Raw genomic sequence first — 20,565 nt, 5'->3', positions numbered from 1 at the left:
TGCCATCCAGAGCCAGATTATCCCTCCTCCTGTATTTTACAATTTCGTCCTTAGCTCTCTCTCTCGCAGTCTTCCTTGGTGCTCTCTGGGTCAGAAAACCGCCAAACATCAGATTCAAGGCCGATTTCTTCGTGGGAGGCTCTGGGTCATCATCATCTAGGATTGATATTCAAGACAAGACAAGAAAAGACAAGACAAAAGAAGAGACATGAGAGTTTCGATATCTTGAACAATATCACACCCACATCCCACATTAACACACTATTATAAAGTTATAATATGTCTGTCTACGTCAGTTGTTCTCAACCTGTGGTGCGTGTACCACTGGTGGTACTTGAGCCCTCAGAGGCCAGCATGGGGGCAATGATAGAGAGAGTGGGGGTCTTTTCCTCGCTGAGGAGCTTAGTTGACAGTTTCAGGGGATTCATCAGTTTGATTATTTCAGGGAGCAGTAGAGCTTCTTCTTCTGTGAGGCTATAGCCCTGGCCATCTCCCCGGGTCAGTCTGACTTTCCTCATTGCTAGTGCCACAGCAGGCTCCTGTTCCCAGTAACGCTCCACCATCTCCAGGGAACTATTCCATCTTGCGGAAACATCGTGCACTAACTTGTGGTTTTCCAGGCCCAAGTCGTTCTGCTTTTCATGGAGAGCATCACATGCTTTCGTACTTTTGTGAAAACATGTCACAACCTTCCTTATTTTCACCATGAGCTCGGACACACTTTCCACCTTGAAGACTTTTTGTGAGGACAGATTAAGTGAGTGTGCGATGCATCGCACGTGTGGCTTCATTTCTGCACCTGATCCCGCCAGTATCATATTTTGTGCACTGTCAGTGACTAACGCAGGCTTCTTGTCGCTAATGTTCCACTCTTGGCAAACATCACGCAGTACCTCTCCCAGATTTACCCCTGTGTGGGCCTCGTGGAACACTCTGGTCTGTAGAACAACATTTTGCATTGCCCACTCCTTATCAATGTGGTGTGCCGTCACTGTGATGTATGATTGAGTAGCGCAGGACGTCCAGCGATCAGCTGTAAGTGCAACTCTGTCAGCATTGCGCGGCGACTCCATTATCTCCGTTTTTACTTTGTCATACAGAGCAGGGACTTTGGCTTCTGTGAAAGTCAACCTGTCTGGTATTTTGTATCTGGGTTCTAATATCTTCATGAGATACTTGAAGCCTTCGTCCTGAACAACACTATAAGGCTGGAGGTCTTTGCAGATGAAATAGGCAATGGCCTCAGTTATCTGTTTAGCACGGGTAGAGCTCGCTGCAAAAGTAGTGGCTTAACTGTTGTTACCATAATAACTTGTGATCTTCTCGTTCTCAGTCTCACCCGTCTTGCAAGCCTCCTCCTCTGCGGCAGCGGTAGCAGTCATTTTTGCGACGTCGATACTATGCTGTCTCAAGTGAACTCCCATGTTTGTTGTGCTGCCGTTGTAAGGTTTAGAGGCACGGCATTCTTTACAAATAACGTGCGTCTTGTCAAGTTTGCCATGTGTCTTGTAAAATCCAAAGTACTTCCAAACGATGGATTTGAACTTTGAGGGCGCGTTAAAAATCCGATTTTCTTGTAATGTAGCGCTGCTGCTGCTGCACTCTGCCATGTTGTTGTAACTGTGTGTGCATGCGCATACGGCTTCCGTCCGCCTTCGGGAATGATGGTGCATTCAATACGCCTCGGAAACACAAGACAGAATGCAGTACAACGTGTAAAACCGATGCAACTTTGAAGATTACCGATTAGACACACAGCGAACGATGCATCATGATTATAAGCCGTCATTGCATCGATACACACTGAATGAATCGATACACTCGTATCTCGCACGTATGTATCTCGATCACGATCGATATCGATTAATCTCCATATCCCTAATAGCTAGTTGTTGGCAGTCGTCATTTTAAAAGCAGCCTGTCTCGCTTTTAGCGTGAATTATGTTTTTAGACAAACGCTTTAGCACCTTGGTTTTCAGCTGAGCTCCCCTGAAACCTAAGTGACTGAACATAGATGTGCATAAAAAACATTGTTGGGAAATGTTAAAAATGAAAAAAGACGCTAGAAAATGTCTTTTCTTGACAAATACTTAAAGAAGCAGGTCTAAATATCAACTTAACTCTAAACTTCTGCTGGGCTGAACTGCAACACGTGATTTTCTGCCATCAATCAGTAAAACACATCTAAAGGGGGGCCATGGCTAAACGCTCAGGATATTTGTGGGTATCTGTTAATAGTAAATATTTCTGGAGACCAGTCCCCCAACCGAAACCAGGATGGAATTTTTATGAGATTTTAAGTGTTATCTGAGCAGACTGGAATATAAATCAGGATGGTTTATTCTCAGTCGGCCCCTCTTCCTCCCTCTCGGTGTACCTTTATACATGTTGCATTAAGTCAATCATCAATTCATGTATTCATATAGTGACAGTGTGACAAATAGCAGTCCAATAAATGATTTTCATTCTCCCATCTTTTCCCACATGAACAGTCTGTTGTTGAGTTTTTGCTTCTTCATCTTGTACCACGGCCTCGCAGACCGTCTTACCTGAATTGCACTTATTCCAATGTGCAATGTATGTGGTTCTCTGGCTTGTGAAGCGCTTTCTTTTTCTTTTATTAGATGATTCATCTGGAAATGAGAACTTTTGTCCGAGGATATTTTAGTTTTCTTTCCGGTCTTCTCGAATCACTGGACATTGATCAACACATTTTCAAGCGGCCGACAGGAATGTAAAGGTCACTGGAAGTTGTCATGAAGAATATTTCACGACCTGCGAAAGCTGTGTGGGACCGTTTTTTTAAGGTCAACAAGACTTAAATAGCACCAAGACTTTAGGAGATGTGCGATTCAACAGACAGCCTGGTGATGCTGAAAGTCGAAGCAACCTGTGTGAAGGAGACATTTCTCTGCTGATCAATTTCAGCGAAACGACCTGTCATGTGTGGAAAATTCAGCAAAGCTTCTTGTAAACCGTCACTGTCGAAAACTGGCAATTTGTGCCAAGGATAGCTTTTGACACCTACCTGGAGAAAAAAAGTGTTAGAAAAAGAAAATTAGTTTTTTTGAAGTTCAACCAACGATAGTGGAAGGCGTGACATGGTGCATGGACAATGGAAGATAAGACCTTCTCCAGGCAGCACTGGGGTAAAGTTATCTTTGGGCTAGTAACCAGGATGTTTTACCAGTCCAGAGTGAACTCATCGTGTCCAAATGTAACCGCTTACAAGTAGTTTTTTATTAATTGCTGTTAATTTTGCTTTAATAAGGCAATAGTTTCACTGTCATCAGATGCACCCAAACACCTTGAATTAATCACTGAGGTGAACCGAGAATCATGGGATTTGATATCTGAGATTTAGACACTAATTGTCTATGTATATATTATTTGGGGTGACTCATTGCAGCCTTTAGCTCATTTTAAGGCGTCTTACCCTCCATACGTTACTTTGATGATCAAATAAATCAAGATCTATGGAATCAAAGTATCTTCGTCCACTGAGGTCTGTCACACCCAACACATCTTCAACAAACTCCCTTCTCAACTCGTCATAATCGCTCTCAAACACACCAGTGGCCGAGCGCTGTCAGCGCTGCCAGTGGACTCGTGCACAGCGAGGTAAACACGTCCTGCATGTTTTATCCCGTCACACAGCTGCTTCACTAGATCGCCGTCCGCTTCGGCTGCTGCTGAATCTGAGAGCGGGATTTGTTTAATTTCAGCTGTCATTCCCTCTTTCTGTTTGCCTTCAAACGGTGTGTCCGTCACTTCAGGATTCTTTTTTCAGTTCTCCGCCCGAGAACGGCTGCTCGTGCTTCCCCTGAAACCCCGGCCCCTCTGCTGGAGCCGCTGTTTGTTGTGGCGTTACAGACGTGACAGGAGTCCTGCTTGCAGCTTGACGTGACGATTTCAGTGCTCTTATTTATTGCTCTTCTGAATTTTAAGGAAATGTGGCTTGGGAATTCCTGCTGCTTGGTCTCATAATGTGTTTTCTAACTGGAAATCTTTATCTCAGCTCTACTCTCCTGCCATATGAAGCGCGTGGCTGTTGTGCTCCTCGGAGGGAGAATGAATGCAATTTTTTTTCTGTCCATTCCAATTTGAATTGCTGATTTTCACGGTCCACTTTTCTTTTCGCAGTTAACTTGGAGCACGCCGTTTTCATCCAATCTCGGCTCCTCCAGCTGGCCGAACGCCACACAACCGAAAGTGAAAATTAAACATTGCGCTTGAAGCAGTGACAGGCTGTCTCTTCATCACTGGCACGGAGACAAGTCCCGGTATGCACATGCCAGCGAAAAAGGAATCGTCAGAGTGGGCGTGTGAGGGAGTCACTAGCTCTGAAGACAAACTTCACAATCACAGCATCTTTTATTCGAAGGAGCTGGAGGCCAGTCTTTCCGTTTATACTGCGTATGCTGATATTTTCGGAGGGGGACGGTGTGAAGGATTCCCTCATGACTCTCTTTACACGCTCTTTCACATCTTCAGTGTTGCTCTGTGAATTGATGCTTCTTGATGCCGATGTGTTTGAGTCTGAATGCACTGTCAGCTCGGAGTGAGTGGTGCGCCAAACGATAAGAGACGTAGAAAAACTTCTTAAAACTAAGACTTTAGTTCCAACTTAAGAGAACGCATGGTGACTGTTCATATGAGACAGATAAGGGCGACATGAGGTGGAGCGCAGTCGACCATCATGTGAAGAGTGTCATGATTTCCAGACCCTTGCCTGATGCCAGATCCGGTCCGGACCTGTCTGCTATGTGGGCTGCTGTGCCTGGTGCAAAATGATCATAACACAACAGCCTGTGGCATCAGCATCCTTTTAACTTCATCTTACTCACATATGATCTCTTGATCGAGATACAATGAAGGTGTTCGTGAAGCACAGTGCGGATCAGCCAACGGTATCAGAGGATGTAATAGATAAACACAAAACACAGTCAGCAGTCACATCGACGGGGGGAAAGTGAGGGACATGCACAACAGAAGAAAAAGAGCTATTCACTGTTTGTATGGATCCATAGTAACAGCCTTATGAAGCAACCCTGACCCTGTCGCTGCCAGCATAACGTGAAATAATTGCTCCAGAGACATAACTGCATCAGCAAGAGCGAGACGATCAAGCAATGTCTGAATCATGGTGTTAAAGGTTGTGAACAGAGTTTAAAAAAACAAGTCCCCGGATTTCAATAAAGCGTGTATTTGAATGTTGGAGTGAGAATCTTATTTCTTCCAGCCTGAAGCAGCCTGTTGTTGGTCAGCATCGAGCATGTGTGGGTGGAGGAGCGCCTCTCCGTCAGCGGAGGCCAGGCTCTGCCGTTCCTCTCCTCCACTGACCCTCCACCGCAGCAGCAGGACTGGCTTTCAATTTAACCTTAAAGCTCGTGTCCGGAGTTTCCGTTCGTTTCCAACGTATGTATCGTTTTTCAACAGAGCTTAAATGTGTCAGTCTGGTTCGATACTACAATATAATATTAGCATAAAGCAATATAAAAATGTATTTATGAGCCCCGCCTTCGTCTCATAGACCCCCATGTTATTCGAAAAAGCGTCGGTCAGCTTCAGCCAATAGAGTTCGAGCTTCAACAGAATCAAAGGAAACAGCAGCATTTTGATGTACTTTTCTGGGGACGATACGGTGAAGCACAATGCAATATTTGTCAGAAAGTTGTGAGAAGATCTGATTTGATTTGATTTTACACTACAACATTAACCGTCAGCAGTGGGACAGCAGAAATGTGACTGGACATGAGAGCAGCTCGCTGTTTTGTTGTGGGAACGTGACACTGAGACGCTGCAGCTCGTGTTTCCTGTGGTTTATTCAGCTCTACTCAGCTTTGCTCACGCTGGAGTCTGTTTATCCTCCAAACATCAGGATTCCAAAGAATTCCCCACAAGCGGTGGATTTATTGACAGGTCGCTGTGCTGGAAGCACAAGAAGCTGAGGGCGGAGCGGAGGTCGGATAGACCACAGCCTGGAGGTCAAAAGTTCACTGTAAGGCTCGTTTCCTGGAGGATCTCAGTCAGCCAGGAGCTGATCCACATCTTCACCTCGAGACATCGTCTGTTGTAAAACGCCACGAACCTTCAGCGACTGTCAGACATGACGAGTCTTGACCTTATCTGTCTCCAGACGGTGTGGCTTGTAGGAGTGAACGCAGCCAGGTTATCAGCCGTGCGTTTCCCCTGCAGGCGCAGTTAGTCCTCACCGCTCACTAACTGTGTTTTAAAGCCAGTCTTTGCGTGCCTCGTGACATTCCCACACCGAGAGCAACAGAAGAGTTTTATTCTAAAATGGGTCAATAAACAAGCAGGAAGGTCCGATCGTCTGAGCGCGCTGATCTAAGAAGTCATGCTGCAGGATTTCACAGGAGGCGGTTCCAGCTTGATTCTCGCTTCACTTTTCCTCCTCATTACCAGAGCTTCTGGATTTCTGATTGTTCAACCAGTAATTTATCTTCTCCCCATTTATAATTTGTCCTGATCACATCCAAAGGATCAGGAGCATTCCTGACACACATGCTTCTAGAAATAAGAAAATACAGCAACTTGCTAAACGTTTCCACATCTAAAACCACAGATGTAAATGTATTTGATATGGATTATATGTGATAGATCAACACAATGTGAACTAGAATTAAAATGACGCATGCTCTCACTTTTTTTTCTACAAACAAAAAACTGGAAAGTTTTCATCCCCGTGACTCTGATCCCCCTAAAATAAAATCCAGATTAACTGAACTGCGCCACTGAATATGCACCATCCCTCTATGGAGCATGGCGGAGGCAGCATCATGCTGTCCGGATGCTGTTCTGCAGAAGGGACATTGAGACTGCTCAGAGCTGAAATAACTGGAGGCTGTGGAGGAGGAGGTTTATCTTCCATCAGGACGACGATCAGAAACATCCAGCAGAGCTACAGCGGAAAGGTTTACACTAAAGTAAATGAGCCTGTTAGAAAGACGAGTTCAAGTCCACACCTTCATCCAACTGAAGGACGGGCAGGACTTGAAAACTGCTGTTTAGATGCCAAAAGTAACTGGACTTCTTTCATGAAAGGAGAGAGAATTTATCAATTTTCCAAAATCTGAAATAGAATGGAAGCTCAGATGGGAGTCTCTTTTAAAGCGATACTTCAACATTTTGGCAAATTGGCCCGTTTAGCGCAATTCCTTAGTCATTTCGAACAGCGTACTTACTTTTTTTGTGAGGGCGAGCTGTTGTTTATTCAGAGGTGAATCGGGGAAGGTTTTCAGGACGGACACAATGGAAGTGGATGGTATTTTAGTTCCCCCTCGTCAAACTCATCAAATATGCAATCCAACAACCCCAAAACACTTTGGTGGGCAAATTATAATCCGCACATTCACTACGCTGTGAAGTATTAATGCAAAATTACCAGATTGAGTTGTTTATGCGAAGATTGCTAAGACGGAACTACTTGTCTGGGCGTAGTGATTTCAAAAGAAAAAGTAGTTCCCAGTATTTGCTTCAGTGTCGTAACGCTACAATATTATTTGTTGGTGTTCCACAGCGTAGTGAATGTGTGGATTATAACGTGTCCACCAAGGTGTTTTGGGGTTGTTGGATTGTGTATTTGATGAGTTTGACGAGGGGGAACCAAAATACCATCCACTTCCATTGTGTCTGTCCCGAAAACCTTCCCCGACTCACCTCTGAATAAACAACAGCTCGCCCTCACAAAAAAAGTAAGTATGCTGTCCGAAATGACTAAATAATTGCGCTAAATGGGCCAATTTGCCAAAATGTTGAAGTATCGCTTTAAATCAGTATTGAAATATAGATTAGATCAAAGTCACACAGTTGGAGCCCAAGTGGGCCGGACCAGTAAACAATAGCATTATGATCTAAAAATAACTAAAAGATATATTTAATAATCTTTGACTGTTGACCTAATCCTGATCATTTGATACAATACAGAGTGAAGGGCGCCCCTGGTGGTCAAATACACACACTGCAGTTAATAGCATCACGCACAGCTGGAGAATTTCGTCTTGTGGTCAGATTGCACTTTCTGGCCCACGGGTTGTCGGTTTGACACCCTGGGTTAGATTCATTATCTGTGCCTTTATCCAAATCAGGATCATGGGGTGGGGGTCGAGGGCGGGGGGAGCTGGAGCTGATCCCAGCTGAATCTCCTGCAGCTGTCCAGATAAGGATCGGCGCCGTTGGGTTAGGGGGCGTTGGGGGGAGTCCCACAGCCGGCGTGAACCCGCCTCTCAGAACCTGAGACTCTGATGCAGTCCGGGTGGCCTCGGCCCTGCAGCTAAGAACACACAGTCACATGCAAACTGGAGCCATCGTTTACCTTAAACACACACACACACAGACAGAGGGACACGCCGACACCACACTGCAGCTTCCCGCTGAGGTTTAACATGACGTTTGAAGTGATCTGGCGTTTCATCGCTTGTTCCATTTGAAAGCCATTTGTTCAGTTTTTCTCTGCCCGCCGTTTCCGTATCCCCAGACTCCGACTCTCTTTCATGTCCTCCGTGTTTTCCGCGCTGGCCATTTCACGTCTTTCTCCTCGGTGCTTTGTCGACTTGATGGACTCTTCCATTCAGCCGGAGCGTCACGACGGCGGCGCTTTGTGTATGATGCACCTCGGATAAACATCAGTGAGTAATCACAAAGAAAACACTCCACAGCGCTGCAGCGAGGTCGCTGACGTAGAGGATGTGCCTCTGGTCCACTTCTGCCTCAAAGCAGTAGTTCTTCTCCTCAGTTATCCTTGAGGTGGGGATGTGGGAGGACGAAGGGCGGCTTGTTTTTCCAGACTGAGCTGTGGGATCATCAGTGAAGGGTGTTTATCCAGATGTTTTTTTTTACAAATTCAGGAAGTGTTGCTTGGCCTTGGTGCCTTTGTTTACTGGTTCACTTTAGCAATATGATTGAAAACTGATTCAGTTTATACTCCATTATGTTCACTTGAACTGCAGGGGAAAAAAAGTGAATCTGCAAAGTGTCCGTTGTGCAGCTTCACATCTGACCCCGTCTGAATAAAGGTCACCGTTAGTGCTGTCTTTCATTTTCCCATACGGTGCCTTCAGGGACCGATCCATTTGCCTCATATGACCTTCACGCTCAGAGTCAAGGGCACCGTTAAAGAAAGGAAGGAAGGGCTGGATGTGTTTTCTAATCCCTCCCTCCCGTGTTAATGGACTCCCTGGTTTAAGATTCTGAGGACAGGAAGATGAGTTACGGCAGACGAGTGTTGAATTTCCCTCTATAACCTGCCTTTACATATGAATAACAATAACAAATTAGAATCTCTGCTCTGAGATCGACAGATGTTCATAAATCACTTACATATGTAACACCTCGCGTTATTATTTTAACGTAATCCTCGGTAATCCCTCTGTTATAACCTGTTCTATAAGCCTTTTTGTGGGACGTTGCAAGGACAGCGCGCGGACGCCGTCTTCTCACGCCACGCTGAAAATACTGCAGAGTTTTGTGAAGAGTTTAGTCATAAAAGTCTGATCCGCGTGAAGAAGTGAATGTGATTATTTCTGAGTGTATCAATCCGACATTAACCTTATCGCACCCAGCAGAGGCCAAACACATTACCTTTATGAATATTTTCCATTATCAGAATGAGCTTTTGACCCACATGACCTGAGGATTAGCAGGTGATTAAGACAGTGAGGGGGAAGCCGTCCGGACATCGGCTGCAGAGGTCAGCATCCACGCTTTGACGCCAATATTCGCGATTCTCACGTTTTCTGAATGCTCAACTCTTACTCCTGAAAAACACTTTTAATCAGTCAGTCCTCACTATTTACGGTTGTCCTATGAAGACATGAAATTGGTTTTCTTTGTTGTTTTTCTTTTTCAATCTCCAGTCCTCATCCTCCGTTATCTTAACCAGCCTGTCAATAAAAACAGACGTGTCTTCTACTGTTGCGCCAATGACAAAGACTTTTTTTTCCAATATCATATAATTTGGGTAAGTCTATCTTGTAATCATTTTCAGAAGAAATTGTGGGTTATTTTTTCTCTCCAGTTCCTTTAAGGTTGAAAAGAGAATTTGTTGTGCAGCTGGATTGGTTTTTAGAGGATTTGAGGACGCATTGGACACATATTGTTGACTGGAGACACGTGTGTGTGGGATATAAATGGTAGATTTATTTAACCTATGAAATCGACTCCAGCATTAGCTTGTTGATCACGTTCACCCAGTGACGCACACACTCACACACCAGCGGGGACGGCTGCCATGACAGGCTCTCAGCCTCCATTTGCAGCGATTAGATTTTGGTAATGGTCCAAAATGTTACTCTCAGATGGTTGGTCTGATAGACAGATGGATGCCAGGAATCTGGGTCCGAGAGGCAGAGCTGAGCATGAACTTGATATTTTTTCCTCCCGTTGTGGCTCAAACACTGATCTAGTGGTTCGTGCTCTAGCCTCACAACAAGAAGGGGATGGGTTTAAAGCGATACTTCAACATTTTGGCAAATTGGCCCATTTAGCGCAATTCCTTAGTCATTTCGAACAGCATACTTACTTTTTTTGTGAGGGCGAGCTGTTGTTTATTCAGAGGCGAGTCGGGGAAGGTTTTTGGGACGGACACAATGGAAGTGGATGGTGTTTTTGGTTCCCCTCGTCAAACTCATCAAATACACAATCCAACAACCCCAAAACACTTTGGTGGACACGTTATAATCCGCACATTCACTACGCTGTGAATTATTAATGCAAAATTACCAGATTGAGTTGTTTATGCGAAGATTGCTAAGACGGAGCTACTTACTAAACATGGCGTCTGGGCGTAGTGATTTCAAAAGAAAAAGTAGTTCCCAGTATTTGCTTCAGTGTCGTAACGCTACAATATTATTTGTTGGTGTTTCACAGTGTAGTGAATGTGCGGATTATAACGTGTCCACCAAAGTGTTTTGGGGTTGTTGGATTGTGTATTTGATGAGTTTGATGAGGGGGAACCAAAATACCATCCACTTCCATTGTGTCCGTCCCGAAAACCTTCCCCGACTCACCTCTGAATAAACAACAGCTCGCCCTCACAAAAAAGTAAGCATGCTGTTCGAAATGACTAAGGAATTGCGCTAAATGGGCCAATTTGCCAAAATGTTGAAGTATCTCTTTAAAGTACAGATGTCTCAATCTGATTGCCATTTTCTGACTGATCGGATATCAGCAAATCCAGCCAATCACCTCGCTGATCGTTTCCGCTGCCGTCCACTGAGTCCTGTTTGTTGGACAGCATTAGCAATCCGGTGGCTAGCATGCCAGTAGTCTGGAAGTACAGTCCTACAACGAGCATCACGTGATGGTGTCAGGTAACCCAGACATTCTGTGTGGAGTTTTCATCTTCTCCATGGGTTTAATCCAACTTTGCAAAAACATAAGGTTAACTGATGACCCCATAATGCCCCTCGCTGTGTACCTGGGACTGTGTGATTGTTTGTCTGGTGATCTGTGACCTGCCCTCACCCATGGTTGACTCTACTGCCCCATGACCGTGATGGATGGATGGATGGATGGAGGTGTCGCTTTGAGTATTGGTTGATCAATCTCCCCATTGAACAGCAATGTGTAAGTGCATTTACGTTCTTAGGGGGATTTGGAGATGACAGTCTGATTTTGTTGTTATTTGAAGTATCACATCCAGAAGATGTCAGTCAGTAGCGTCTGTCTGAACCAGGAGTCTGCTCTGCTCTCGGCTGTGCTGCTGGTTGTTTCAAAGATGGACAACATGAAGCACCTGGATGTTCGTGTGGACAGATGACCGAGTTGAACTGCTGCTAAAGGTGACTGTCAACTCCAAAACTACCAAGTCCAGGAGAACATAGACCGGGAGTCATGAGTCTCTGGAGGCAAACGTTATTTTTCACCTACTGACCATGTTCAGAAGAATTATTTGCGACAGTCGCAGCATTTCTGTCATCTACATGGAGCCTAAGTTGCGTTTCCCGTTCACATGGAGACGGGGTCTGGGAACTTTCGAAAAGGTGTCCCTTGGGAGCTGTGGTCAAAAAGTTGCATCTCAGTGTCTCCAAACAGCGTTTGTCACATGAACAGACACCCAAAACACAACGGTCGTCCTGAAACCGGCTTTATTAACTATGAAAGTTTTAATCTTCATTTGAAAAACAGGGAATGTTTGTTTCCCTGCCTGGTTCCACATTCTGCTCCTCAAACCTTCAGGGTCCGGTGCTGTGGGAACAAAGTGGTCTTCTGGTTTAGTGTGGGACTGAGATCTCTTTATGGGGCGAGTCAGCCTTGCTGTTAAAAGCTGGAAAAAGAATTCTAGAGACGTGATCTCTCCTGCTTGTTGCTTTCAGCTCTCAGCAGCATGTGAGCTACTGTGAGCTGAATGTGCGAGTGTGTCCCCGGACGAGAGCTTCAGTAATTCCTAGAAAGCCGATGGTGTTGGTGAATTGGCCTGGAGAGGTTTCCATGTTTGTCCCTCTCTTGCCTCTCGAGACTCGGCACGCCACGTGGCTCTCGGCTGGTCCAGCACCAAAATAACAGATTCCAATGGAATGCACAGACGGAGGAGCCGCCGCCGTGTGAGGAGCGTTGTGTTCCTCTTCGACCTTTCTTTACCAGTATTCCCACTCCAAATGCAAAGATTCGCACAAACGCCATTAGAAAAAAAAAGATACTGGTTTCCTCACATCAGGCTCTCTGTCATGCCGTTCATCTGCGTCTCACAAGATTGACGCAGCAGTCACATGTTATTCTACTAATTCAAAATACCAAGAAAGAAGCAAAAAAAAGGCCTTTTACCATCAGCACTAAAACGTGATGAGAGGGTTATTCAACTGGTGAGGTTCATCTTTCAGGCCTTTCAGGTCAGGCCCCGTGGCTTTACCTTGGATTGCTCCTGCTCGGTGTAATCAGATTGATTGAATGTCCAAAGTATTTGACAGACATGCTCAGTTTGATCAGGAAAAGGTTTTTTTGTTTTTTTTTCCCATAATACTGATGGCACAACAGCACACAACGCATCGTCAGAATCAGTGGGATCCGGTTTGGACAGGAGATGATTCAATGATTTAGAGAGGGAAGCATTTGAAGTCATTTATCTGGAGCATTCCAGAGTCTGGACCCGTGAAATGTGATAAAAAGTTCCTGTTTAGAGGTTCAGCAGGGTTCTGGTTCCTCGTTGGGTGGGAGCGAATAAGGTTCTGGAATAAGTCTGGAAGTTCTTGTTTATTGATAATGGAATTTACACATAAATGTGCATGTTTGTAGACTATTGTTTCATTGCTATAATTAACTTCTGTGCTCAGACGAGTTGAACTGAACTGATTTGGAGTGAAAATCAAAGCGTTGATGCGACGGAGGAGGAATTCGTCACGTTGTGTCGTTTCTAAAAGGTTTTCCCGGGCTCGTAGAACTTGACCTCTCTGTGTCTCACTGGAAGGATGAAGGACTTGGTAGACCGCTCGCCTCTCAGTTGGAAGGTTGCCGGCCGACGTGTCCTTGAGCAAAACTCTGAACCTGGAGCTGCTTCCCATGAAGGAAAAACTGCACTTTGATTTGTGCTGTTTGAATAAATATTTGGTGAATCGTTTAAGAGCCATCCTTCATGAGAGAAAAGCAGATACACGACGTGTCCTGGTTTTCTATTGATTCGTTTCCCTTTTCCTCCTCCTCCCCTCCTCCTCCCCCTCCTCCTCCCCCTCCTCCTCCTCCTCCGTCCCCACAGTGACAGGAAAGCCCTTCTTCGTGGTCTCCAGTTTCTCCCACCGCTGGCTGTTCGGCTGGGAGGGCTGCCGCTTCTACGGCTGGGCGGGTTTCTTCTTCGGCTGCGGGAGCCTCATCACCATGACGGTGGTCAGTCTGGACCGATACCTGAAGATCTGCCATCTTCGATACGGTGCGTCACGTCGTCCCCGGCTTCACTGTGTGTCAACAAAGCCTCAAAGTCCTTTATTCATCAGAGCGGATGGCCTGACACTTTTCTCCTGCCATGGCTTAAAGTTACTCCTCTGAAAAAGGAGTTTTTGAGGAGAGAAATCCGTCTTGTCTGAACAGCCCACAGAGTTTGTTCCAGCTTGGACTGAGTGGATGATTAGAGGGTTCTCTGCTGCTCTTGTGACTGAACAGTAAATCTGCTGCTTTGTCCTCATTTCACTCCATCTTTTCAATGTTACTTCAAAAATCTGTGCCAAGAATCAGGACTGAGCGGCGTAATAATACATTTTAAAGTTTCAGACCTCCTTCATCATAGTTCAGGGTTAATCCGTCTAATTTAATATGTAGGGTCTTATTATGGTGAATAAACGCTGTAATCAGTTTCTTAAGGGAAGAGAAGAAGGCTGAAGTGACTGGAACACATACAGAACCCGAGGCAGGACATTCATTTTACCAGCATCGAACCTTCCAATTGGTCCTAATTTTAAGATTCACAGTATTTAAATAATTCACAAAAAGGGCTTTGGACCCGTCGTGGGTGGCTGGAGCCAGTCCCAGCTGCTCCCGGTCTGTCGCAGGGCTAACACATACCCCTTTCCCACTGCAACTAGCGGGTCGACCCGCTAACAAACGGCTTTTAGACTCCTTTCCCACCACCTGCAGACCCGGGTCTAGCCCCTTGCTGGAGAGCCGCGTCGCTGCGTTTTCCCGCACTGATGCTGTCCCACGTTGATGACATCATCAGCGCGACGGAGCAAAACGAAAGTAAACAATGCAGCAGAACCAGTCCCCGTTACCTGTAGACAAATCTCCTCTTCCCCACGGATCAGGGGAAGCTCTCTGGTCTCGCTATCTTGCCAATGCTGGGTCATCTTGGCGAAGGAAATCTCACGCTGTGTCCAGAAACAACAACTAGCGCGCTAACGTAGCCGCGCTGCGTCAACATCATCATGTAAGTTCCCGGATGTTTCCCTCCCACTAAAAGCCGATAGAAAGCCGACCCGCTAAAAGCCCGGGTAGATTGCAGAGTTTAAAGACCCGGGTCTAAATGCTGATTAAACCCTTTCACACTGCCATGAGGAGCCGATTATTAGCGGGTTTAAACGGGTTTTTGGGCCAGTGTGAAAGGGGCTACAGAGAGACATACAACCATTCACACTCACATTCACACCTAGTGGCAATTTAGGGTGACCAATTAACCTAACATGCATGTTTTTGGACCATGCGTGTTTTTGGCTCCAGCTACCCGTGACTCGAGAAGGGCAAGCAGTAGAAGATGGATGGATGGATGGATGGATGGATGGATGGCTTTGGATTCACTGAGTGACCCAAGTTATGTGAACTGAAATTATAAATTAAATGAAAATTAAACACATCTGCACATAGCAAGACCCACTGTTGCAGTATTACATCATATCCATAAAAATCTTTTTTTTTTTTGGGGGGGGGGGGGTCCTTTAATTTCATGTTCAGAGGTTCCCTATAGCTTTTTTTAAAAGTGTGAAATATATCCAGTAATTCCCAACATGGCCATATCACAGCATGTTCCTAAAACCTTATGAAAACATAAAGATGTGGAAAACACTTTGGTTTCTGCTATAGAGGCCTCCACAACAACCTGTCAGAGGTGAAAAATGTTTTTGGACACTCATTTCTACATTTGGGTTTTCCAGGGTTAACATGACTGAGGCCTGATTTTATTGCTTCTGTGTTTATTGACTGTCTTTTTCATGGAGTGATTCAATGTAGACCACCAGAACAAGATTAGGATTATTATCCATGTTAATGAGAATATAGTGATCAAATATACCTTGAGACTAGACTCCAGACGTGACGGTCCATCTGTCCATGGCTGCTTTTTTCATCCAGTGTGTGAACTGTGTTCTGTGACCCTCGGATAGATGAAGCAGAATAGATGAAGAATGGAGGCCAAAAGGAGCAGGAAGTGAAGAAAATAAGTCCTGTCAGGGCGATGGCATTTTCTCCCATTGTACAGTGTAACTGCCTGACTGAAGCAGTCGCTCCTCCTGACACATGTGATTTATGGGAACGCAGAAGTTGCTTGAAGTGGAATAAAATGAGAATTACTGCTGCTTGATACAGCGGCGCCTGAGTAGAGCACCATCCGTCAGTTTTTTGATGACTGGAATTCAAAGATGAGAGCTGGTGCAAAGATGAGAGAGGAAAGGTTAACCATGTTCTGAAAAATACTGAAAAAATAACCCAGAGACACTCAAAGCAGCTTGAAAAACCTTGCATTCATTTAAGACGTTCCTTTTCTGTCCGAAGTGAAACATTTCTATGTTGTGGCACGGAGGTAGCCCATTGCTCAAAAACATAGCTCTCTTATTGAAAAGGCATAAATAGTGCCTCAAAAAATCAGTTTTCTTCCTGTTTTTAAATAAATATTATAATTTATACATTTCAAAATTAAAGAAAAACAAAATGAGAGGGAGCACAATCTTCTTTTTCCTCTTCCTCTTTCCTCTCTGTCCGTGCACATTTTGCTGGAGAGCTGATCTTTCCCACCGTTATTTGCAGCTCTGCAAGGAACGGCATAAGAAAACAAGAGAGTTCACAAAATGAAAGCACTTCTGATTGGCATGCAGTCGAGCCTCCGGCGAGGGGACCCGAGAAGAGAGGAACAAATTTACGTTTTCTACTGTCGACAAACCTCAAATAGGGAACGTCTTGCCAAGCAGGACAACGGACTAGTTTTTCTGGCAAATTCCCGTCTGATCAGACATGAAAACGGCCAAGATGTGGTCCAAATACGACAATTTTTCAAGCCCGTCTTCCTCATTTTGGATTTATAATCAGCTTGTACTGATGAGGCGCACGACACCAGCAGTTCTTCCACATCGAATTTTTGCGACAAGACATTTTGTACAGGGAGAAATTCAACGCTCATTGCTCAGTTTTAGTAAATGATGATGATGATTTCCATTTCCTTCTCTCCCGATTCCCAGGCACGTGGCTGAAGCGCCACCACGCCTTCGTGTGCCTGGCCCTGGTGTGGCTGTACGCGGCGTTCTGGGCCACCATGCCCCTGCTGGGCTGGGGCAGCTACGCCCCGGAGCCGTTCGGCACCTCCTGCACGCTGGACTGGTGGCTGGCGCAGGCCTCGCTGTCGGGCCAGAGCTTCGTCATGGCCATCCTCTTCTTCTGCCTCGTCCTGCCCACCGGCATCATCGTCTTCTCCTACGTCATGATCATCTTCAAGGTCAAGTCCTCCGCCAAGGAGATCTCAAACTTCGACGCCCGCATCAGAAACAACCACAACCTTGAGATAAAGCTCACAAAGGTGGGTGAGGGGCGAGGCGGGGACGCCGCGCCGGCCGCCGCCCGCTCACGCCTGGCTCTTCTTCCCCCTCCGGCAGGTGGCCATGCTGATCTGCGCAGGCTTCTTGATAGCCTGGATCCCCTATGCAGTGGTGTCGGTGGTGTCGGCGTTCGGCGAGCCCGACTCGGTGCCCATCCCCGTGTCCGTCATCCCCACGCTGCTGGCCAAGTCCTCGGCCATGTACAACCCCATCATCTACCAGCTCGTAGACCTGAAAAACTCCTGTTCGTCCTGCTGCTTCAAGGTCATGAAGAAGCGGCGGCATTTTAGAAAGTCAAGGTAATGCTCTCTGCAGTCCACGCGGTGCACTTCACGCTCCTGTTGTTTCTGCTTCTCATACCAGTGTGCAATCGATTCAAACTGTCTAACCTGAGGACATCATTATGCATGCTTGGGGTGTTTTTCCTGGAAAAGGTCCGAAAAAGTGGAGTTTGATATGTGGGGTCTGATATTTACCTGCAGCTGTCATATCGAGCTCTGCATAACAACAGCCCGGCCGCCGCACAAACTGAAGGAATTCTATTATTCCAGCGGCGTTACGGGCAACGTGCACTGCATATAGAGATGAGTCAGATCAATACCGTCCACAGATCCGGGGTCAGCAGCATCAAGCGTCTCTACATATATAAAACTGGAGCGTCTTCGCTGCAGCGCAGCTCAGAAATCATGAATTAACTCTGAATCCACATTAGAGACAGCTGACTTCCTCCGGGCGCCCCGGGCATCGCACTGCAGCATCCACAAAACAATGCCGCTGTTGTTTTACAGTTTTGCTGTTCGGTGAAACGGCTGGCATGTGGCAGAAATTCCTCTTTGGCCACCGTGCCTCACAAGAAACTCATTAGAGAGTGTGTGCAGCCCGCGGTGATTTCCTCTGTCAGGTCAGCGCCGGTCCAAGAGGTGACGGACGCTCTCTTCACGGAACTGGGAGCCGCTTGGCCCCGACTTCAAAAACATCGCTATGTCCCATCAGTGCATCTGATGGAGAATCTGTGTGTGTGTGTGTTGGAATGCAAACACACACACAGATTTATCTTTAATTTGATGAAATTATTCACATCTTGCGTTTCAGGTGATCAGATCACAAGCGGCGAGCTCAAAAGGCAGCATGGATCAAAGCGCTGTCAGTCACTCAGACCTCCTCCAGAGGCGATCTGGGACCAATCTGACCTCCAACGCTTTGTACCGCGACCGGCAGAGCTGGGCGGTCCCCACATTTCCCCAGGACAAACATTATTACTCTGACTATTGTGTTAATGCCTATTCAAGTGTTGGAATTTCTTATTTATGTGACAAGGCCTGAACGCAACACAGGCACACCATGGAAAGCGTGTGTTCTGCAGAGTCAACACACACTACATAACACACACTTTCCATTGCAGTAACTATTTCTGCATTGTTTAAATGTGTCTGGCATTTTAACCGTCATCACAAAATGGGACAAGAAATAGTATATTATTATATGCAGTGTCCGTTGTGCAAAATAAAATAAGTCTGTTCAAGTTTCTCTACTGAGGTGTCATCCAAAAACTTTACCATCTCCCAAAATAGTTAAATTATTAAAGAAGTTATATTTACCAATAAATTAGCCTTTTAGCTGCATAACAATGAAGTTTGGAGGTTTTGTACCTTTTGTAACTCTTACTATAACACAGTCTATGCTGCCATTAGCAGCAGCAGGGTCGCTGGAGGGAGTCGGTCACCAGTTAACAGGAAAACCAGTTCAATCTGAAACACCGGGTCGTTTATCGGAAGTGACAGAGATGATAATACAGTCAGTCAGACGTGATTGGAGAGATGGCCTCTCCACCACCACAGCCACGGCCGCCCTTCACGTTACATTATGACAAACACACAATCTGTAGAGCCGACAGAGTTCTGGAAGACGCTTTTCACATTGCAGCTTTTATTTATAGACATTACAGATGGTGAAATCTCTCAGTCTGTCTTCATCAGCTCAGTCTGTAAGCAGCAGTGTGATGAAAGAGCCTCTGAAGAAAGAAACCGGCGCCACCAACAGAAATCCCAGCATCAGTCAAATCAAACTGTTCAACTTTAAAGTTTAGAGTTTAAAATTAACTTTTGCAGAGTAGTTATTCTGTTGGGGTCATTCCCAGGTGCTGGTGCTGATTGTATTGATTTGTGGTGCAACTGGCACAAGTGCTTTCAGGTAGATATTTAAACTTGACCTGCACGAGGACGAGCCTTCATAACGGCTTGTTAAACATGTACTGGCACCATAAGAATGTGTATATTTAAAATGACCATAAGGCTTTTGCGATATTATTATTCAGACAAATTAAATCAAGGAAGATTGGTTTTTTGTTCCTGTTTTCAGATTTTTTCTATTTTCCATTTTTAACCACGTTTCCAGTGGACAGAACAAAAAAAAAAAAAAAAAGCTTGTGTTTGCGCAGACAGAGAGGCCTGGCGTGTTCAGGGACTGGGCGGCTCGCAGTCATCAATTAAACCTTCAACCATATCCAAGAAAACGAAGTTATTGTGAAACTGTCTGACTGAACGCTGAACCAAAAGACTCCTTTCAGAGGCCGATTAACCTCGGCACATGAGTGGATTCAGCGGGAAATTCCTGAAGAGGCAGACGTGAGGGGCTCATTAAACACACAGAGGGAAGGAAAAGGTTGATTCTGGAGTCTTGTTGAATTCAGACGAACATCCGCGACGTGAAGCTGCTGAAACCCGGTGACCGTGGAGGCCTTTTGAGTTCACTGATAAACTTTTCCTGAACTTTCTGATTTCTGTTGCCGGGAGGAGTTAATGGCCTCAGTGTAAGAAACTCTCCTCTACACCCAGAACGTTTCCCGCCTGTGATTCAGCTGATCTCTAATTAAATTAACTGGGTTTGTCCTCTCTTCCCCGCAGGTTTTACACCATCTCCGGCTCGCTGAAGGACCCGCCGCCGCCGCCGGCAGCCAAAGACACTCACATCGAGATGTGAGGCTGAAACAGAGACTTTAGACTGAGTGACCTTCTTACCTCTTCTACTTTGGACCGTCTGCCTTGCCCCCTGCCCTTCGTGCCCTGCACTTGACCAATCACACGCTGCCTGTCATCTGCTGTCATCAGCCACTCACCTTCGTCGCCGGTGGTTCCCGAGTATCGCGAGCGGTCTCTCTCTCTCTCTCTCTCTCTCTCTCTCTCTCTCTCTCTCTCTCTCTCTCTCTCTTTGTTTTTTTTATTTTCTTTTTGTTGATATTTTTTGAACTCTCACGCTGGATCGTCCATGTTTCCCGCAGCTCCCCACCGCCTCTTCCTCGGAATTCCACCTGTCCCACGAGGTTCTC

General features: G+C 45.8%; 1 protein-coding gene across 1 annotated transcript in view; it reads left to right on the top strand.

The window, feature by feature from the left end:
* The window catches only part of opn5 (opsin 5), a 64,920-nt gene extending 44,570 nt beyond the window's left edge, over positions 1-20,350 (top strand). Inside the window, exons 4-7 of the mRNA XM_030110292.1 lie at positions 13,709-13,879; positions 16,887-17,221; positions 17,298-17,539; positions 20,144-20,350. Of these exons, the coding sequence (XP_029966152.1) occupies positions 13,709-13,879; positions 16,887-17,221; positions 17,298-17,539; positions 20,144-20,219 (824 nt within the window). The 3' untranslated portion in view covers positions 20,220-20,350. The remainder of the gene's footprint in view (positions 1-13,708; positions 13,880-16,886; positions 17,222-17,297; positions 17,540-20,143) is intronic.
* The last annotated feature ends 215 nt before the right edge of the window (positions 20,351-20,565 follow it).

The sequence above is a fragment of the Salarias fasciatus genome, chromosome 15 (assembly GCF_902148845.1).
Source record: "Salarias fasciatus chromosome 15, fSalaFa1.1, whole genome shotgun sequence".
Classification (NCBI taxonomy): Eukaryota; Metazoa; Chordata; class Actinopteri; order Blenniiformes; family Blenniidae; genus Salarias; species Salarias fasciatus.
The sequence above is the reverse complement of the archived record's forward strand: the minus strand, read 5'-3'. Positions and strand labels throughout refer to the sequence as shown.